Source organism: Micromys minutus (genome assembly GCF_963924665.1).
Source record: "Micromys minutus genome assembly, chromosome: 1".
NCBI classification, from domain to species: domain Eukaryota; kingdom Metazoa; phylum Chordata; class Mammalia; order Rodentia; family Muridae; genus Micromys; species Micromys minutus.
The window spans coordinates 26,234,456-26,255,557 of NC_137969.1; the positions used below are offsets into that span (position 1 = coordinate 26,234,456).

General features: G+C 48.4%; 2 protein-coding genes across 10 annotated transcripts in view; one reads left to right on the forward strand and one right to left on the reverse strand.

Moving 5' to 3' along the window:
* Positions 1 to 40: 40 nt before the first annotated feature.
* Positions 41 to 3,386, forward strand: MFSD10 (major facilitator superfamily domain containing 10). 2 transcript variants are annotated; one of them, XM_080920962.1, is made up of 13 exons: positions 41 to 221; positions 363 to 552; positions 640 to 736; positions 958 to 1,061; positions 1,284 to 1,442; positions 1,523 to 1,684; positions 1,913 to 2,021; positions 2,104 to 2,215; positions 2,367 to 2,475; positions 2,568 to 2,658; positions 2,742 to 2,789; positions 2,864 to 2,953; positions 3,081 to 3,386. In XM_080920962.1, exons 2-13 carry the CDS (start codon positions 379 to 381, stop codon positions 3,194 to 3,196), a joined length of 1,371 nt encoding a protein of 456 aa, XP_080777088.1. In that variant the 5' UTR covers positions 41 to 221; positions 363 to 378; the 3' UTR covers positions 3,197 to 3,386. The 2 variants fall into 2 exon arrangements, with proteins under 2 accessions (XP_080777088.1, XP_080777089.1); XM_080920963.1 differs by having other exon boundaries at positions 973 to 1,061.
* Positions 3,387 to 4,524: 1,138 nt separating this feature from the next.
* Positions 4,525 to 21,102, reverse strand: part of ADD1 (adducin 1) — a gene marked incomplete at its 3' end in the record, with an annotated part of 54,422 nt that continues 37,844 nt past the window's right edge. The window contains exons 10-17 of one of the 8 annotated variants that reach the window (XM_080926616.1): positions 19,931 to 20,275; positions 17,389 to 17,490; positions 16,718 to 16,807; positions 15,913 to 16,005; positions 11,601 to 11,757; positions 8,291 to 8,389; positions 7,641 to 7,677; positions 6,260 to 6,400 (exon numbers count right to left, since the gene is read on the reverse strand). In XM_080926616.1, the coding sequence (XP_080782742.1) occupies position 6,400; positions 7,641 to 7,677; positions 8,291 to 8,389; positions 11,601 to 11,757; positions 15,913 to 16,005; positions 16,718 to 16,807; positions 17,389 to 17,490; positions 19,931 to 20,275 (924 nt within the window). Of the gene's footprint in view, positions 6,401 to 7,639; positions 7,678 to 8,290; positions 8,390 to 11,600; positions 11,758 to 15,912; positions 16,006 to 16,717; positions 16,808 to 17,388; positions 17,491 to 19,930; positions 20,276 to 21,102 lie in introns of those variants that run through there. The other 7 variants (XM_080926613.1, XM_080926612.1, XM_080926617.1 and 4 more) reach the window with 7 other exon arrangements.

Below are 21,102 nucleotides of genomic sequence, written 5' to 3' on the forward strand. Positions count from 1 at the left end.
TCCAGGGAGCTTCCCCATCCATCCACCCGTTCGTCCCCGCCAGGAGCTGCGGCGCACGTGCACAGGTCCCAGGTGGGTAGGTAAGAAGCAAAGGTTTGGATATCGTGTGAAGAGGCCAAAGTGACGCACGAACAGGACTGGAAGTGGGGTTTCTCCCCGTTACCCGGTTCACAACAGGGGGCTCCCTGACCACTGCGGCCCTGAGCTTACTGCTGCCCCAGGTTGGTAAGGGAGTCGGGCCTTGAAGGGTGTACCAGGACCGCATTGGAAGCACTTTCGTTATGTCTGGCAAGAACCTGGAAATTGAGTTTTCAAGTGGAAGGTAAACAGGGCGTCTTCACCACACCCTCCTTCCCTAGCAGGGTCGGAGTTTCCACAATGGGATGGGCAGGGGATGCAGGCTGTACTCCTCGACCACCTATACGACCTCGGCCCGCCTCCGAGCGCCGCGTGATCGTCGTGATCTTCCTCGGCCTGCTACTCGACCTCTTGGCATTCACCCTGTTGCTGCCTCAGCTTCCTGAGCTGCTGGAGAGTCACCGCCGCGAACAAGTGAGCCCCTCCTCCAAGGCAGGAGCGCTCCCTTTGCCTAACCTATCACCAATTCATCCAGCTGGAGTTGCTTTCCTTCTTACCCAGGACCCCCTCTATGGCTCCTGGCAGCATGGAGTAGACTGGTTTGCCACAGCCATCGGGATGCCAGCGGAGAAGAGGTACAACAGCGTCCTGTTCGGAGGTATGTCGCTGTGTGCCATGCTGGGGCCCACAGCCTTTTCTTAGAGAGCTAGTTCCGCCTAGGCTCTTGATCAATCGTCTCCTCCCTGGGTCCCGTCTCCTTTAAATGGAAGGTCTGTGTTTTGGGTTGTTTGTTTTTTTTGTCCACCTGAGCTTCAGGGGAAGGCCTGTGAGTATAGGGCTAAGTGTGGTCTACACCCTAGGACTGATCCTATTTCTCAGGTCTCATCGGCTCAGCCTTCTCCCTCCTGCAGTTCTTCTCTGCGCCACTCACCGGAGCTGCCTCTGATTACCTGGGGAGGCGCCCGGTGATGATGTTGTCCCTGGTAAGCCTCTGCACCCAGCTGCTAACAGGCAGAGAATGGGGAATGCAGCTGTGGGGGTCCCCTGACAGTGAGCTCACATTCCTTCTAGAGGGACCTTCTGGCCCCTGATGTTACACCTAGGGAAGGCACGGGGACATATGTGGCCCGGTTTGCCTGCCTTACTCTGGGTGCTTCCTGGCCTCAAGTGACCGATCCTGCCACTTGGCCTCCACCTATTGGCAGACAGGTTTGGCCATCTCCTATGCAGTGTGGGCTACCTCTCGGAGCTTTACGGCCTTCTTAGCCTCCAGGGTGATAGGAGGCATCAGCAAGGGGAACGTTAGCCTCTCCACAGCCATTGTCGCTGACCTGGGCTCACCTCCAACCCGCAGCCAAGGCATGGTGAGTGGGCAGACCCAGGGAACAAGGATTGATGTCTGGGCTTCAGACCCCATGCCTAGCTCATGTCATCTTTTCCCCAGGCAGTCATTGGGGTAGCCTTCTCCCTGGCCTTTACTCTGGGTCCCATGCTCGGAGCATTCCTGTCTATGGAAATGGTGCCCTGGATCAGCCTACTCTTTGCAGTCTCCGACATGTTGTTCATCTTCTGCTTCTTGCCAGAGACACTGCCCCAGGAAAAGCGGGTAGGCTCAGGTCCAGGGAAGGGTGAAGAGGGCTCCTGTGGGTATGAAGGGGCTTCCCCTCGTATTTGTACCACTGTCAGGGGAGACTGGCCTGCCCTCAAACTGCTGGCATCACAGCACCTCTTGGGTTTCCTGGATCTTGGCCCCTACTACCTCACAGGTCCTAGTCCTTCAGCTGCCAGGCTATGTGCTCCCAGCCTCCTGGCCAACCTTCACTTCCTCCCGAAGGCATCCTCTGTCACCTTGGGCTTCCACACTGCTGCCAACCTGCTCAGCCCCCTGGCCCTGCTTCGATTTGCAGCTGTTGCTCACAGTCAGGATCCACCTGCTGAGGACAGTAAGGAGCTGCCCCTGACTGACCTCTTGAGTCTTTACTCAGCGTGAACAAAGATCAACCTGTGGTCTATGTTGAATTGCAGGACTCAGAAACTTACGCCGTTTAGGTCTCGTCTACTTCCTCTACCTCTTCCTGTTCTCGGGTCTGGAGTACACACTCAGCTTCCTTGCACACCAGCGCTTCCAGTTCAGCAGGTAGGTCTCCATCTTAGGCTCTGCTTCAAGGTTCTCAGACCCCAGGTCCAGGAAGCCTTTGTGGTACCCCTCCCAGCATTGTGGCTGGCCTTGCCCATCCCCCAGGCAGTTGGTGGCCTAAGGGGCTGGGTGCTCACCCTCCACCTCCTAGCCTGCAGCAGGGCAAGATGTTTTTCTTCATCGGCCTCACCATGGCCACCATACAGGGCACCTACGCCCGGCGGATCAGCCCTGGCAAAGAAGCTGCAGCTGTGAAGAGGGTAAGGGACTTAATCCCTCGATAGTGAGGACAGGTGGTGCTCTCGACTCCTGGCAGGCATAAACCTAGCCCTGAGATTTCTGTTTTCCCTAGGCAATGCTGCTGCTGATACCAGCCTTCCTCTTAATTGGATGGGGGCACTCACTACCCATGTTGGGCTTGGGACTGATGCTGTACTCCTTCGGTGAGTAGGCACTGCCAGGGCTGGTGTAGACGGCCTCATGCCTCTCCTGGGCTAACAGTCGCTTCCCAATCCTCTCCCACCAGCTGCTGCTGTTGTGGTGCCTGGTCTGTCCACCATGGTCTCCAGTTATGGTGAGAGCCCTCCTCCAAAGGCTACTCAAGGTAGGAGAAAGCCAACAGGCACCTGACAAGTCCTCCCCCCTCAGGTTCTCCAGGGCAAAAAGGCACAATCATGGGAACACTGCGGAGCCTAGGCGCCCTAGGTAGGGCGGTGGGGCCCATGGTGGCCGCCTCAGGTAAGTGCTCCAGGCTTGCACTGAAGACTTGCTGAGTCCTTCCTGCGGTCTTCCCCACTCTGTTCGGTCCTGCCAGTTGAGGGGAACAGGACTGTAAAAAGTCTGGTGAGCACCTCTCTCTCCACAGTGTACTGGCTGTCTGGGGCCCAGGTCTGCTTCACTGTGTGCTCCGCGCTCTTTCTGCTCCCCTTCTTACTCCTGCGGAAGCTGAGGCATCCAGCACAGACTTTCAAGGAGGAGTAGCTGAGCTGCCACACCCAATTCCAGCTGACTTCCAAATGGGAATCTGGGCCAGGCCCACTCCACTCCTAGCACACTCCTTTCTCCAGGCCCAGAGAGACTTACCTCCTCCTCCTCTCTGAGGATGGCAACCCAGCAGGAAGTCTGGGCAGCTGCACCCTTTTTTTACTCCAAAGCCTTTTAGGCTTCTGATTTTTTTTATCTCTCATTCTTCTGAATGACCAAATAAAGCAGCTATTTTGTACCAAGTGCCTTTCTTTTTCTTACTCTTCTTTGACAACTGTATACTAAATGTTATTTGATCATATAACTACCCTATTAAAAACCACTTTCTAACAATTCCCTCCCCTTTTTTTGGTGGCCCACTGGAATGTAATTAGTGTGGGTATGGTGTGGGGTTATTTACTGGAGCATGGGCCACATCACTGTAGTGAATGACTCCCCTCCCCCAGCAACTTAACAGCAACCATAACTATTTAATGTGAGTACTCTGTTGCTGTCTTCAGACACACCAGAAGAGGGCATCCCATTAGAGATGGTTGTGAGCCACCATGTGGTTGCTTGGAATTGAACTCAGGACCTCTGGAAGAGCAGCCAGAGCTCTTAATCGCTAACCCCAACCTTAACTTCTAATGGGAAGGGTCAGGCCTACCAAGGTCCTGCCCAAACAGTGATTGATAGTTGCCAGACCCAAATTTTATAATAGGCCATTCTGCACCCCTAATGACAACTGTAAGTATAAGGTACAAGGGGCCCCAGTAGTTCATAGCTATTGGTGAATCTGGCCAATACATGGCAGCTCACAGTGTCTAACTCCAGTTCTAGAGGATTTGGCACCTTCACAGACAAATATGTAGGAAAAAAAACAATATAAATAAGTAAACAAATGGAAAAAAAAAAACTTAAAAAGGCAGGCTATGGTGGCGTACATGTTTGACCCCAGCACTCAGGAGGCAGAGGCAATAGGATTTCTGTGAGTTCAAGGCCAGCCTGGTCTACAGAGTTCCAGGAAAGCCCAGGCTGCACAGAGAAACCCTGTCTCAAAAAACACAAGCAAACAAAAACTTAAAGAGGGGGGAAAAGCTCACAGGACACTTAGGAAACCCCACTTTAGGGCCAGCAAAGTGACCTAACAGTCAAGGAGGGCACCTGCCACCAAAACTAATGACCTGAAGTTGATCCCAGAGCCCATAAGGTAGAGAACACACTGCTCAGGTTTTCCTCTGGCATCCATGCACACAACATAGAACAGACATACATACAGCTAAAGAAACTAAGGGAACAAAGGCATACAATACAAAGCTGCTCCTACCTCAGACAAGGAAACTGCTTAAAGACTTTTATTTGTGAGTAAAACCTGTTACAATGAGGAAAGGACACACAGGGCCTGTCCTCCAAGTCTGTCCATATATGCAACGGTATTTCATGTGTAATACAAAGAGTTAGACTACAAAAGTGAGGAGTCATTGCATATGTGGGATAAAGGAAGGGCCAGAAGGAAGGACGAGGAAGAGGAAGAGTCCAGATGAGGGAACTCAGGACCAGGTGAGAGCTCAGGCCACCGTGGTGACTAGTGGGACAAGCAGTGCAGCAGGCTGTGGGGTCCTGCTTGGTGCCCCACTGGGAGGATCACAGGGCTCTGTCCGCACTGAGCACCTGCTCTACAGAGGCCCCACCCAGCAGGGGTGTCTAGGACTCCAACAGGCGTCCTCACTCCTAGTCTGGCTGGCAGTGGCAGCTCCTGGAACAAGGCCCCTTAGGATTCCACCTGACACTCGGCGTTTCCCACTAAGCAGTTTCAAGCCCTTTTCCAGGGATGAAAGGTAAATAAAAATTCATAAAGGATGAATCAAGGAGGTCATGGGCTCCATGAATGATGCAAGACATTAGATGGCACCTCCAGGGCTGGCTTCTGACATGATGAATTACCCCTTATCAAAACCAGGGCATCGTTCAAACCGAGTTAAGGTCCCTGTCCCTACAAAACCTCCCCACACAAGTCAAGAGTGTTCTGCTGCAGTCTGTCACAGGCTTTACAACAAAAACTAATGCAAAAAGTGGCCTGTTCAAGTTCACAGTTAAAATGTAGGCTAAATTGCAAACCTGCTGAAAGTAAGTTTTAGAAAGGACTCTTCCCCCTCCTGGTATCTGTTCCCTAAGATGGGAATCCAAGACCCCATTAAGATCAACTATGAGCGCCTGAAAGTGGTTTTGGTCATGGGATCACCAGTTAGACCATGCATAGCGTTGTGCTGGGTATACACAGGGTTGCTCACTGCTAGGGCAGCAGGCTTACCCCATGTCTTTAAGGCAGCCACAGTGCCCTGTGCCGCTGATGGACATGAGAGCGTTTTCTCAGACCATGGCTGGGGTATGTGGATACCTGTGTATGGGGATAACTGACATCACGGAGCAGAGGATGCCAGCAAAAGCCGAGTCCAAATCAGCCACCTGAGACTCCACAGGGTGGAGGGAAACTGAGCAGACAATTCAATACTCACGACAAAAAGGAGAGTGAGAGGCAAGGCTCAGGAGGGTGACGCTGTAACCAGAGCTGGCAGAAGCCTTCAATGCCTTCCAGCCAGGACCAGGATTCAGTGTCCCCCTCCTGCAGGGGGGCACAACTCACAGGTGCAGGCTAAGCCCAACTCCCCCACAGAACCCAAGGCCCAGGGTAGTGGGGCTGAGCACACACTGGGTTAGCACTGGTGCAGGGGCTGACCATACATGGGAAGGGCTCTAGTTACATGGAGGTCTTGGCTTTTTGCATTCCATTATACGAGAGGACAGAACACAAGACAGAAAGAGGGAATCCTGGCAGAGCCAGGCCTTTAGACATGACAGTATGCAGGGCAGGCCTTCAGGAGTCACTCTTCTTCTTGCTCTTCTTCAGGAAGGATGGGGTGCGGAACTTCTTCTTCTTTTTGGATGGGGACTTGCCTGGAGACCCATCGCTGCCAGGGTCCATGGGAGACCCCTCCTCAGTGGCAGGGGAAGCTACCTCTTCAGCTCCTGGAGCTGAGGCTGAGGTTGGCTCGGGGTCAGCCTCAGCAAGAGGCTGAGTGGAATCTGGGGAAGCATGGGCTTCCTCCTCCACTGTTGGGAAGGCAAGTGCTTCTGAAGGCTCATCAGGGGAGAGGTCAGGGGGAGTCGGCTTGAAGGTGGCGGCATCACTGTCATCCCTGGATGTCGGCTCCTGGGGAAGGTCTGATGGGTGACCATGGAAGAGATAAGTTAAAATTTGGACAGAGCAGCTGGAAATAAGAGCACAGGCCAGAGATGCCAACCTCTGGTAGTTTCTAGGTATTCCCTAAATCAAAAACTTGACACATGGTCTATTCTACTTTACGGCTAGATGTAGACTCCATCTCAGAGCGGTTCCAGGACCTTCTGAAGAACAGACAGACAGAAGCCATGGCCTGCCACGTCTACAGAAAGACCACATCAGGTCATGTTACTCTACTGGACAAGGAAGAGAGGTTTGCTGGTGTATTAGTGTCCAGGAATTAAGTCTAAATTCCGTTCTACAACACTGGGTCTCCCCCACAGCAGCCAATAGAAAACCAGGAGTCAACTATGAGATCACTTATGCAATAATATCAAACTATGGTTAGCTATGAAATGAACTGTACGATAGGCTGCTCACACTTCAAATAACTAAACATAAAGAGATGTAACAGTGAAGGCCGGTTTCAACACATTTCTACACTGACAAGGGGACACCAGTACTGTAGATGTTTAGTCTGTACAACTATAAGCAATAGGCATGTTAGGCAACCCAAAACCACTTAGTAGTTAAAAATCAAGCCAAAAATCAGAACCAAGAGCAGCTAAGCTAAGCATGGATTAGGAGCAGCCTGGGCACTGAAGGCTCCAAGCCTCAAACCTGGGTGCTTAAGCTCAGGAGGCTGGAGAAGCCCCTCGAGAGCACCCTGATGGCTACCTGCTGACCCGGGATAAGGTAGATATGCAAGCCCAAAGGCTCCATACACCCTAGCACCAGGGCTCTCACTGCCAAGCTCACTGCAGACCAACTGTCACTCCAGCCCATTAAGCTGTCAATCCCAACTTAAGCACAGGTTCAAACAAGCCTCCATAAATACCAGTTAGCAGAGTTCACCCTGTCAGAACCCAGTCGGCATCTACTCCTGACCCTTTGTAGCAAAAGCACACCACTAAGCAATCAAGAATTATGCTTAGAAGTTTAGAGTTTTCTGAGGCCCAGAGTATGTATACTGGGCAGCACTGTGAAGGGCCAGGAGCATCCTGGGAACCTGACGCCACCCTTTAGCAGTCTAGTGACCAAGTAGGTCACTGAGAGACTGGTCATATTAATGAGGTCTTCTGTTTTTATTTGGATATACAGAAAACATAAGCAACATAGAAGCAGGAAAGCAAGGCACAGCGCAAGCACCTGGTTAGAGCAGAGGCAGGCGCGGGTACTTACTAGGGTAACAGGTACTCTTTAGCACATCCGTCTCCTGCTGTAAGGCGGCCACAAGAAAGAAAGCACAAGTAGAGAATCTATGCATTCAGTCACAGCCATTGGGTTACATAAGAAGAAAGGCCAAGCCAGTCTTATAGACCACAGACTGGGGTGAGGGGAGCCAGGAGACATACACGAACATGGGAGACTAAGGGACAAACGTGTCACGTGTCAAACCACACAACACATACATGCGGTGGCCTGAGAGGCAGAGGGGGCACACACAGCTCTCTCAGAGGACTGATTAGTGCAGCAAGCCCAGAGTCCTGCAGCCCACATACATCTGAAGGCACCGAGGTGTCAACGGACTCTGGTCAATGCTGCGAGTGTGCAGGCAAAGGGAAAAACTGACATGACAAGGCAGTGGGCAGCATCCCTGAAGGGTGCCCTCCCCCACTCACAAACAGCTCAAACTATCTTGACTCAGGTTGCCTCGGACAGAGCAGGTACCGGAGAAACAGCTGGTTTCCAGACCTTTGTGTAGCACTGGTTTTGTGGAAATGCACACTTCATCCATGGCCATGGAATGATGGCCACATTCCATGGCCAGCGCACACAGGCCATGCACCCTTCACACCAGGGCAGCCACAATGCCTCACCACAGGACTCACCTTCTTCAAGCTTGACGGGCGTACTGGGAGGAGTGTTGGGGACAGCTGACTGGTCTGGAGGACTCTTGTCTTTCTGCTCTCTTGTCTCATCCAGGTTCTCTACAGATGTAAGTAAAGTGAGTATATGGTGTGCAGACTGAGAAGATAGGACTATCCCCCTTCCTTAGCAGCAGAGCAGCCCACCTGCCAGCCTGCCAGCCCCTTTCAGGATGCAGAGATACCCAGGATGCACCTCAGGAAGCAAGGCAGGCCCCCAGCCTGGAGTCTGCTCTTATCCACACAACTGAGGTACTGACTGAGTTTCAAAGAACTACCAGCTGTGGCCTCCAACTAGCACTGACCCTACTGCAGCCTCCTAAGTGCTGAAGGCTAAGACTATAGGCATGAGCCACTCTCCTTACAAAGACAATCTTCAGGACAGAAACATGGGTTAGCAGGCAAAAGCAACTGACACACAGCCCAACAACCCGAATTAAAACCTGCGAATACATGTCCCACAAGTTGCCCTCTGACCTCCACACACCTACCATGGCACCTACCGACATTAATACCACACAAATAAAATAATTTTAATTCTTCAAAGAGACTCTTCCAGTCAGGGCTGTCATGTGACTGACTGTTGGCCACGTCCTCTGAGTGTGAAGCCCTCTGGATACAAACAACACCTGTGCTGGCCACCCAGGAAGTCACACTAGCATTACTGAGGGTTTTAGTGTCTTATATAAAATGTTTCCCACAAATAATCTGTTATGTGTACTCACACAAATCAATGCAGAGCATCTGTGAAGGTCAGAGGATGACCAGGTTGTCAGTCCTCACCTTCCACAGTCTCTGAGACGGGTCTCATCTTTGTTGTGTGTGGCTGCATACTCCAAGCTAGCTGGCCCCTAGCTTTGGGAGAGTCGGCCTCTCCTGGGAATGCAGACACATGTGCTACTGTGTCTGGATTTCACGTGAACTCTGGGGATCCAAGTTCATCAGGTTTGTGCAGCAAGCCTGAGCGCTGGATCATCCCAGATGCCTGCAGTAATTCAGACTTGTCGATTCCAGCATTGCTTTAATTTTCTAAAGTGAACTATACTGAACTGATGAAAGGAACAAATGTAGAAAACTGGGGCCTCAATCAGAAAACCACAAGCTTCCGTCTCACTTAAGGAAAATATATATCAATTATTTTCAATTTTGCTGAAATCTCCACCTTTCATATAAAAATCTTCTCTCAATAGAGGGTTTCCTAAGATGACCAGGTCTGTGAGTGAGAAGACCCTCCGGCTACAAAATACCCATACGCTGTCAACCAGGAAGTCACACTAGAACTATTTAAGATTTTAGTTTCTTATATAAAACACTTCCCTTATTATCCATTATGTGTGCTTACTTTGAACACTGACCATTGTCCTAAGCTCATCAGGGTCTCTGATACAAATTCAACTCTGTCAGGTGAACAGCTTTCCTGGCCTTCCAGGACAAAAGATACTGATGTCCCTTAGAAAACTATGGAAACAGCTCCTCCGCACAGCCCAGGTTTACCCTTCTCCAGCAGGCTCCACCCTCTGCCAAGAGCTGCACCAATAGCAAGCAAGGTCTGGGGTGGGGTGTGTGTGCTCCTAGGGCACTCCCACTTCTGCCATCATATACTATCTGAGGAACTACTTTTTTCATAACTCACATTTCTTCAGCAACCACACAATGCAGTACTTAATCTAGCACATGACCAAATAAGGGTAAGCTGGATCAAGTGAGACTGTCATCATTTGGTACCCTACAGCCCAGGAGGGTGGTTTGCCCTCTACACTAAGAACTGTCTGCATGGCTGTGCCTAGGAGGACAGCTAAGGTGCACCCTTGGTATTCAGCACAAAGGAGTAGAATGTAGCTCAGTTCCTGGCTTCAAGGACATGGCGTGAATGTTCGTGAGCAAAGCATCTCTGCCCCAGGCTCCTCCTAGTACCGGTGAAAGGTTCCCAGTGTATGGTGAGCAGAAAACTCAGGAAGAAAGGGTGATGCGGCCCCGCATCCTATAAGCCTGCTCCTGTTCATTCTCAGTGTAAGGATCTAGGCTTCAAGGTTTGGAGAGACTTGTTTTGTCAAGTTCTGACACTTACCCTGTTACTCTTGTTTGAAAGTATTCTGTAACTTTTGACAAAAATCATGACCAGTGTTGTCAAAATTAATTTGGAAAAAGAGCCATGGCAGCAGGCAGCGCTATTCTTGACATGGTCTGGAACACACTAGGGAAGTTAGCAAGCACACTAACTCACACCCTTGGACCACCCCTAGATAGGGGCATTCACAGTCTTATGATTCATAGCCTATGGGCACAGGACAGGGTTTGGTTTTGTTTTTTAAAGATATTTTATTAATGTCTGTCATTTTTTTAAAGATTTGTTTTATGTATATGAGTACACTGTTGCTATCTTCAGACACACCAGAAGAGGGCATCAGATCCCATTACAGATGGTTGGGAGTTACCATATGGTTGCTCTTAACCACTGAGCCATCTCTCCAGCTCACAGGACAAGGTTATAGAGAAAAAGACTATGTCAAAAGGCCCAAGCTATGAGAACCATTGTAATGAGGACATTCACCTGCATGCACACCATGGTCTAAACAAAAGCCTCAATTCTGAGGCCCAAAAACCTCATCCTGGTCCAATTCCAGACTTTGCCGTGTACACCTGCCCATAGTGGTCACTCCTCCCAGCTGTGGGCTGTCTTCCTGAGCAACTGGGAACCAGCCCATTACCCAGGTACTTAAGGAGGAGCTCAGATGTCTGCGTGCACAGCATCTGAACGGTGTCTGCCCTGCACCATGAATCAATGACATAGGAGTCCTCTTCTCAGGGAAACGTTGGCAGAAACACTGCATGAAAAAAAAGTATTGCTTAAACATAGAATTGAAGCAGTCTTTCTCAATAACTAATCCAAATGGTAACATCAAATGGATAGAAACGGCCAGCACTGCACAGGTAGAAGAACAACCTTAGTGCTGAATCCTCTAACTTGCTTTTCACTGAAGCTCCTGGAAGAGCAGAGGCCAGTCTCTAGCAGAACCCCTCTACCCTGTTTGTGATGGTATACATGTGTCTGGGACTCACCACTGCCGAGTGTGCCTTACACAAGTCCATCTTGACAAGCACCATTCCCAGTGTGTTTAACCTTGTAATTATTTCCTTGCAGCCCAAAGACTAGAGTAGGACTATAAGGATATACTGCTCAGGTCTTAACCAAACAAGATTTGTGCTTCACGCACAAGCACAAGACCTTACTCACACAGAGAAGCTTCTACATCCATACCTCGGGAGCACTCACCTTCAGAGCCCTTCTGCTTCCGCTCCACCTCTCGGCGGTATTCCTCTAGTTCTCGGTCTGTGAGCGTGTTGAAGGGGTTGGGACCTGTGGTGCTCACAATTACATGAGGCTGGTATTCCTTCTCAATGATGGCTTTGGAGGCCGTCACCAGCTCCCCCTGTAGACCAAAGAGACTTGGTTTGCAGGAGCCTGGCCTGGTGGGACCTCCCTCCTCCCAGGAACACATCAGGCAGAGGGGAGATAGGGGCTTTTTGGGAGCACACAGACATAAGACTGTACCACTTGGCCCAGTGGGGCCTCCATCTTCCTGAGCAGACAGCAGCAGAGGTGGAGAGGTCTTTTTCAGTAGTGCACAGACATTCCAGGACTACATTGCCAGGGCCTATGGCCAAGGCAGATTTCAAAAGCAAAGGCACCAACTAAAGTTGCAGAGTCAGGAGCACACACACCCTGGAGGAGCCGCCTCCTCTGCCTGCTGCCAACAGGAATGGCAAAGGACTATTACTACACTAACCCGTTCCCGTGTAACCTCAGAAAAATGTTACTCTACAACAATCAGAGAAGAGCGTATGGAGATTTGCTTGTGTTCTTTTGTTGTGTTTTGTTTTGGGGAGACTGAGTCTCATTATATAGATCTGGCTGTCCTGGAGCTCACTCTATAGACCAGGCTGGCCTTAAACTCACAGAGATCCACCTGCCTCTGCCTCCTGAGTGCTGGGATTAAAGGCTTGCATCACTGTGCCTGGCCTCAACAAGTTTTCTGCCCTTCTGACTGACTGGTTAACAACCTGTTTCTGAACTTATCCCACAGCACTCAGAGAAGTAACAAAAGATCCCCAAACAGCAGGTTTGCCTAATGAATCTGGAAACTGAGAATGTATGACACAAAAAAGCAAGCAAAGCACCAATGCAGCTCTCCTGCCAAACACTGGCATACTGAAAAGGAACAATGGCCAGGCGGAAGCCTGAGGCCAGCCTACCCCATCCCACACGGGGAGGAAAGTGTCCCTCAAGTCCTTTAGAACACAACCCAGAAAACATAAACATGCACATGACTAAATGACAGCTTATGAAACAAGAAACCCCAAATCATTCAGATGTAGGCCTGGAGCCACAGGCCACACACTGGCAAGGGTGAGCACCAGAGGCAGTGAGTGTCAGCAGCACTGGTTCCTAGACGGTCAACCCACACCAGCATCTACTCTTCAGGCACTCACTGGAGAAGCGGGTGTGTGTCTGTGCTGAACAGGAGACAAAGTATTTAGAGTACCCCATGTGTAAATGGTGACAACCCCCCCCTCCAGCCCCCAAGAAAGAAGGGCAAGCATGGTGAACAGGCGGCTTTGCTGAAGAGCCTGGAGACTCATGAAGAAGGGACCCTCCCTCAGGTCTGACCTAAGAATGACTGACTGGCTTTTCACTTATGAGTAGTTCAGCCGCTGCAAGACAGAAAGGAATCTGAATTTTCACTTGATAATGCTGGTTGACACACGCCTCTTCCTGTCCAAAAGCCACACTCAGCCTTAATATCCACAAAAAGATCCGATTAACAAGACCCTCCATGCAATAAACAGAGCAGTATGCTGGCCACCATTGCTCACAGCAAAATGAGGGATCAGGACTGAGAAGCATGTCCAAGTTCATGTAATCAAATGACAGCAGACAGCCACTGTCAAGTCCCCATGTTGGATCAGCTGGCCCTCAAGCACATAGACCTTCCACCAGCCAAGGTGTCACCAACTGCAAACACATGTCAGGCAGCCTCTGACTGAGTCAAACCCCAGTGAGTACAGAAGCCAGGACTAGAAAGGCAGGATCATTAAAGCTTGGTATCAGCACTCCTGGCTGCCCAATAGAAACTCCAAGCAATACAGAGACCCAGTAGCTATTTCTGTACCTGATTAAGGCCTCCAACTGAAACAAACTGTGTGTACATCTGGATTAGTGACCAGACCTCTCAGAACAGCAGGTGTTCATCTGTAAAAACTTGAGGTGTTTTTTAGGCTCTTCACTCACCCACATCCACTCGTACAAGTGCTTTCTTTTTCTAACAAGCTATTTCTGTTCCATCTTAACTTAAAAAGCATGACTTTCTCTCTCTCCCCTCCTCACAGCTGCCAAGATTTTCACCTAATGTATATTAAAAAACAAAACCAAAAACTCTTCATTAAACTGTCAGGGGCGGGGGAGAGAAACACACAAAGACACAGACACTCAGACCTGACTTTCATAGTGCTGGGCCATGAACACACTAGGTACTCATAAGGTCAGAGGTTCCACGAGACAGGCTTACTCCCCTTGGCATTTCTGCCAAACAGCATGAAAAGCAAGCCAGAGTGAAGTACCTGAAGATACAGAAAAGCTCACAATACATACTGGACTGCAGATTCCTTCCCTGGGAAGATGTCAACATACACTTCCTTAATACCCTTGTCTCTTGTCTCTACCACTTAACGCTCTTGCAATAAAATCCAGAGGGCGGCCCAGATTTTGACAGCTTCCACGTGCTGTGCAACACTCAAGTGGAAAAGGCTCTAGCATCTCCTCCACCAAGGGAAAGCATTGTGTGAGCAGCCATTAGCAATGAAAGAAAGCCCAACACTAAGCAATTTCTTCCCCCAAAACCACAAGTTGTCATGTCTCAAAATTCTGTTTCTAAGGTCCTCAAGAGATGCAAGTGTGCCTGTGCCTGTCCTGCTGGGAGGGAGTGCTTAGGACAAGGACTGTTGTGCACTGAGCCAAGTAAACCCTTCCTTTCTGAAGCTGCTTTTGTCAGATATTTTGTTGCCCCAACAAGAGAAGTAACTAATGAGGAAACTTGCATTTGTAAGAAGCTGGAGTAATAACTTTCATACGAGCTAGGTGCGTAGTTGAGTGGAAGTCTGCCTGCCTGTCCTAAGAGGCCCTGTGTTGCACCCACATCCCAAGATGCTCCCCAACTCAAAAAAGATAGATAGGGTTGGCCCACACTGTGTTCTTCTGGGTACGGACACAAACCTGTGCAGACATACCCTGAAATACCCAGGTGACCTGCTCACATCTGAATAGTGCTAGCAACAAAAAATAAAGCTACCATCGGATGGAGCCAACCTGAAATGCATCTTCTAAAGGAGCTGGCCACACTGATGCTCTCCAAATTGCTAACAAGTCAAAACCTACGAAATGCCCAAGACCCAAAAACAGCACAGCAACTATCACTGTGACTCTGCTGCAGCCCACAGAGCAAGAGGATCAGACCACAGACTAGCATATGGGGTGTGCAGACCATACAGAACTTCGCATACAGCAGATAAAGACTATTATTAAGTTAGAGGATCACAGGATGTATGGCCAAAAGGAGCAAGAGGAAAGGCAAGCTGAAGGGTAAAGAGCATCCCTTCTCCTGTTCTCTGACAAATTCCTTCAAATGGTAAGTAGAAATGAATATAAAATAGGAAGACAAAACTCATCTAATGGATAAATATGTAGAATAATGTTGCCAGGAGTGTCTCCAGACAGGAACTGAGGATCACAATATATATTTAATTCTATCTGGCAATCAGATAAGCTTTAAAACAATACTTGAATTTCAAAGCCAGTATGGAGACTGAAGTGAGCCTGGAAATACCCAACTTCAAGCTCTGAACCATGAATTAGCCAAATTTGTTTTTTTTTTTTTTTTTTTTTTTTTTTGATTTATTTACTTATCTATCTTATTTTTTGAGAAAGAGCCTCACTGCAAGCCCTGGACTGCTGGCTGTGCCTTACTCCTTTGTTTGAGTCAAATCTCCCTCTATAAACCAGGGTGGCCTTGAACCCTCTGCTCGTACCTCAGCCAGGTTTTATTTAACATTAAAAATAAATGCATTTAATTTATAAGGGTTAACACAAACAACTATGTTTTGTTTCTCATATTTCTGAAAGGCAATCCTTAACTGGCTTCCAACTACTACAATCAAAGCTGAACAAGAGAGGGTCACAACAAAAGCTACCACTGCCAACAGAGACCGTCAGACATGCCCATTTTCGAGGCAACTTACAATAGGTGAACTTTGAAAGCCAAAGGCAAGCACTAACCAAGTTCACATTCAAAACTTCAGAAATGTACCATGAGGCTCCAGTGAGCCATTACAAGTAAAAACTTAGAATGCTAAAAGTTGTTTTTAAGAAAGACAATGGGCAGAGCACACCTTCTCTACAATCTCAGAGGACTTAGAGATCCTTGTCAAGCTGCTTCATAACTAAGACAGTGCAGTAGAGGGAAGCTAGTGGGGGAGGGAAGGGAGAAGAGCACTGTGGACCAATAGGTAGGTAAGGACAGGGCAGTGAGTACCTTTCTAAAAGAGACAGATTTAGCGGGACTAAAGGTCTGCTCTGTACGCTCGAGCCCTTCGATAGTTTCCGTACAGTCAGAGAGGGGTGCGTCCTGCAACAGTAAACTGAGTCATCAGAGCACACCAGGCCCAGCCTTAAAAATATCAACCGAGAAGACAGGATAAAGCCAACTAAGAGCATGCAGCAGGGGCAGTTGTCAACGGTACAGTTGATAACAGTGGTACGTGCAGACATTGAACATGAAACCAGGACCATAGCTGGCCAATTAAAAAAAAAAAGAAAAGAAAAAAAAAGCAGCAACAGTCATCTACTCCTGCAGTGAGACTGAAAGCATCGGATGGCATCTTGATTCCAGAGATAACCACTTACACAATTAGTGTCAGTGTGCCACTCTATGTAAGTCGCTTTACAGAAACTCCTGTAAATGTGGGTGGAGCACATTTACAAGCACACACCCACCCACTCTGCATCCCAAGCAGCACTTAATTGCAGACATGAGTATACACCAAAACAAAGGTCCGTAGCCCACCCGCCTCCTGGCATTTACAAAGTACCCAGAGGATAACAGGAAATCCCATTTCAAAGCAGTGACTTATGAGCCCTTGAGTATGCATGCACTCTAAGGAGCAGGGCCAGAAGGGTGGATACACCCTCAGCATGCTTATACTTGGTCTGTAACTCAAGTAAAGTGTCTGTATTATCATGGTTTTAAACAAAGACACCCACTGGTCTAGAATACTCACCTCACATCGTTCTGGTCTTAGTCACCACCCACTAATGTCAGAGATACTATGTTCTCTTACCTGAACAAGGCTTCTGTCCATCATCACACCACACAAAACCTGGGACTGAGGTCCTGCCGTCTTAATGTCCTGTAAGTTCTGCTCTCGAATCTGAGGATAGGAAGAAAAAAGGCACATAAGCAGTACAGAGAAGGGAAGCTGTATCTTCCACTCCTGTTGTTTACACACTTAAGACCCGGGCCATATGCAAACTGCACCTCTGTCTAGGCCCACGACGGTGGGATGGCTAGGACACACCTACTTTAGGGCACTAGCTAACTGCACAGAGAAGGATGAACTACAGTCATAATGGGCCAGACTACTCTTGACTGTTCATGGCTCTTCAAAGGTACTGTACTTAGTAAGCTGATGGGAAATCTTTGCAATGCACTCCTTTCAATGAGGCTGTGGATGCTGACGAATCTCATGGCCTAACACACCAAACACAGCTCACAGATGTCTGAATGAACCCTGAGAGGCAAGGGCTGCTGTCTGTCCTATTAAGACCAGGCTCTGCAGCTTCCACACTTCAGAGCTTCTCTCTGAGAAGTTTAAGAAACAGTGGGACCCCAAACTATGAGCAAAAACATCAATGTGAAAAGACAACTGGGCTGGCTCACGCTCTGCCCCATAGCATACAGCACCCTCCCACCTCTACCACACCCCCACCAAGTGTAGACAGCAATACACACCTTGTTCCTCATCTCCTGGACCTCTTTTGGGTTAGTGTTCAATGGAACAAACAGGTTAGGGACAGCAGAGGTGGAAGTTCTATGTCCATCCTCTTTAGTCCACTGGAATATCAAGAATATGTGAAAAGTCAGGGTAATGACAACAGTAAATGATACCACAGCATCCAATCTGTCCAAATGATCTCACGTCTGATCATGCACTGAACATCACAGGACGGAACCAATGACCACATTTCCTGGGTCACCCAGTAGAGTTGCCATAAAAGTGTGATGTGACCATTAAAAAAAAAAAAAAAAAAAAAGTGATGGGACTCAAGGCCAGGACTGATAGGAAAGAGCTATTAGGAGAGCTCACTCCAAGTCTGGAGCAAAAAGGCTGCCGACTCAGCTGGGTTTCATAACCCACTGGCCTGCCAGAGGAGCTCCCTCAGAGACCATTGGTTCACCGCCCTGAGAGTCACCCAACACCAAAGCCAACTGGAAGCGTGGGATGACAATCATGAGAAGCAATGTGATGCTCCTACCCAGGGGTAGGCAAAGTCTGCACTGTGAGGCAAGAGTGGGCATCACCAAAGTTTTACATTAAAACAAATGATAGCATCAGAATGTACCAAGTATAGACTATTCCAACCCAAGAAAAGTACTGTATTGCACCAATACAGTAGCTACCTAGTAGATTTTGGTGATGTCAAATATTTTATATAACTTAATAATTTTTAAGTGTTACAAAATATCCCAAACAAACTTAAAGCACTTCATGAGTCTTCAAAGGCTGTTTTAGATATCGGTGCCCACTGTCCACATGCTATACTTTTTATTCATTATTATTTTTGGCTCTCCAATAAAATAATGAGATTTTTGGCCAATTCTAATACTTAAGCCTAAGCAGGCACCGAACAGTAAAACAAGCCATCTTGCAAGTGTTATGCCTTTCAGAATAATTTTGAGAGGCAATAAAAAAGCCATAAACCATAAGAGTTTAAAGGAAGCAACAAAACCATCAAATGCTTAGCCACTGCGAAGGAGTGTGGAATGGGCGTGGAGCCGTGGGTACTCACTGATGCTTATCTTCTGAGACAAAAATAACTCCAGCATTTTAGTAAAAATAATTTTAGTAAAAACATTAAAACAGCCACTCAGAAGCTTGAACGCATTTGAAAATAGCAATTATTGTAAATTAAAATATACCAACCTGGGCACAGTGCACAGAGTGTGTGTTACTCCAGAACAGTAAGAAACATAGACATAAGCTGACCAGGCCCTTTGAGGCACATGTTGACTAAATGCCTCAAGTAACTTGACTTTTCAAGCTAAGCTCCAGTGCTCACAGCTTCTGCTGCAGGTGCACAGTGCAAAGACTCCACAAAGCAAAGTGCTCACAACATTAGCAAACAGGGCTTTTGTCTGCAAGGTACACTCCATTTTACAGGTAAGTCAAATGAAGAAAAGGAGGGCAGGACGAGAGAGGAGGAATGTCCCACACCCGAGCCCTGAGGCCAGCTACAGCCATGTAGGCTCCCTGACCCCATGGACACAGCTGCTCAGAAGCATGGAGGCTTCTCACCACACCAGAACCACCTGGAGGACACAAACCCTTTTCTCTTTTAAGTGTTTAAAGTAAAAACACTTTTACAAGGAGACCACTCTCCTGTCTGCTTGTCCCTGCCTGAGCTTGTCATGCAGTGTCCCTTTACTAGGACTGTGGCAATGGGCTTTTGAAACATAACAGCTCAGGATCTGGGCAGCCTGTCCAAGCTAGCCTGTACAAAGTTATGGCCCATTCATCCTCAGAGGAATGTTTCTGCACCGGGCTTCAAGCATCTCAGAGCACATGAGAACCCTGAGCCACAATGGTACTTAACCCAGCACCCTTGGCTGAGTCTTGTCGCTGGTGCCTGTGGATGGCCTGCGCTGCACTTGGGTCATGCCACACCCAGCAGGAGTCAAAAGACTCGCCACCATGGCCATCTACTCACATGCAACAGTCCATGCAGAGGGCAGCTGGCATAAGCATTCGGAGGCTGTGGGATAGAGGACAGGCAACAATGCTGAACGTGGACAAAGGTCAGTGAAGAACTGGCCAGAAAACCATAAGAAGAAAACTGCGTAAGAAGATACCAGAGACAAAGCAGGTTTGGTAACATGACAAATGCACTCACTCGAGTTTGCAACACTAAAGAATAAGGTTTATGTCATGAGTACTTCTTCATAAATGAACTGTAAGGTTTCTCAGACAGATGCTGAGTTAAAGACAAGCTCCTGCTTTTAGGCTAATGCATGTGAGTTTTTAGTACTTTTGCTATGTGTAGAGTTGGGTTAGCTGGAATTACTGAAAAGGTACTTTGTATCTTAAGCAGTTTCAAGCAGACAGTATTAACTGGGATTTTAGCTTAGACATAAAGTAGATTCTGGGCTCAGGAAGAAGTCACACAGGTAGTGCTTGTTAATGAAGTCAGAAAGGAAAGCTCCCAAAGCCTCCGAAGCCCCAGCTGCCCAACTTGCTCTACATCATCTAACTATGAACAGTAAGGTAGGCACAGACCAAGCAGTTGGTAATACAGCTTGGCACGCAGACACCGGACGAGAGAGACTGCAGCAAGGGTTTCACGTGATCGTGTGTAATGTTCGTCCACACCTTAGTCTTCGACTTGGGACTGCTTCCGTTCTGCCCCTCCTCAGAAGCGTCATCACCTCGGCCAGAGTTCAGCCATCTTGTCTTCTCTCGCTGCTGCTTCTGAAAACTGTGTCTGAGTGGTGAGCAAGTGCCCGAATCGCCATCACTAGCAAAGGAGTGGCCTGTGACACTGGCGGGGACTTCCACATCGCTGTACTTTTTAGATCTCTCTCTCAGAGCAGGGTATCGATAAGGGTAGCCAGTTCTGTAACCCTGGGATTCAAAGAGGGAGAAGCAATCAACACTCCAGATCTCAAAACAAAATTTCACTTTGGATATTCAGTAAGAGACCACCTCAAACAAACAAACAGAATGACACCCAAAGTCGTTGGCTTCATGAGAGAGCATATGCGCACATGCGCGTGCACACACACAGCCTAAAGAACCTTAGGAACTGGTTCTCAGGTGTTTGAGCACATTTGAATTCAGTCTTCAGTTTGAGCTTATGAATATCTGCTACATGTTGCAAGATGTGCCCCATATAATCCACACTTCTGCTGGGCCAACTTTTTTGCTAACTTCCTTAGAGACAGTTGGTGACTTCCTTATTTCACCCATCCAATACTTAGGACCCAATAGTTGAGGCAAACGGATTGCCCAGAAGACTCTGGGTCCCCATTTCTCGTAACTCCCTCATCTTGTCGCACAGACGGAACTTCCAAAATTGTTTCTAGGCCTTAGCATTCGATACAGGTGACAAGCATGGAGTACAGAAAAACAGCAGTGCCTATTGTGTGCGTCTCTGTCACATTGCTAGCTCTGAAAAAGCAAGCTCCCATGAATCCTGCAGCTATGAAGAAATAGTCTTTGGAAGGAGATCATCCCCCAGCTGAGATTTCTGATGAGAAGCCAGTCCTGGCTAATTCTCTGATTGTAGCCATCAGACTTCATTGGTGTCTGGGGTACTGGCCGAAGGAAATAATAAAGTGCTGTTTCAAATCATTAAGCTGAATCTATTTTGTTACATAACATAGAGGGTCACCAAGAGGGCTCAGCAGATGAAGATGCTTGCTAATAAATCCCTGGAACCTATGTGGTAG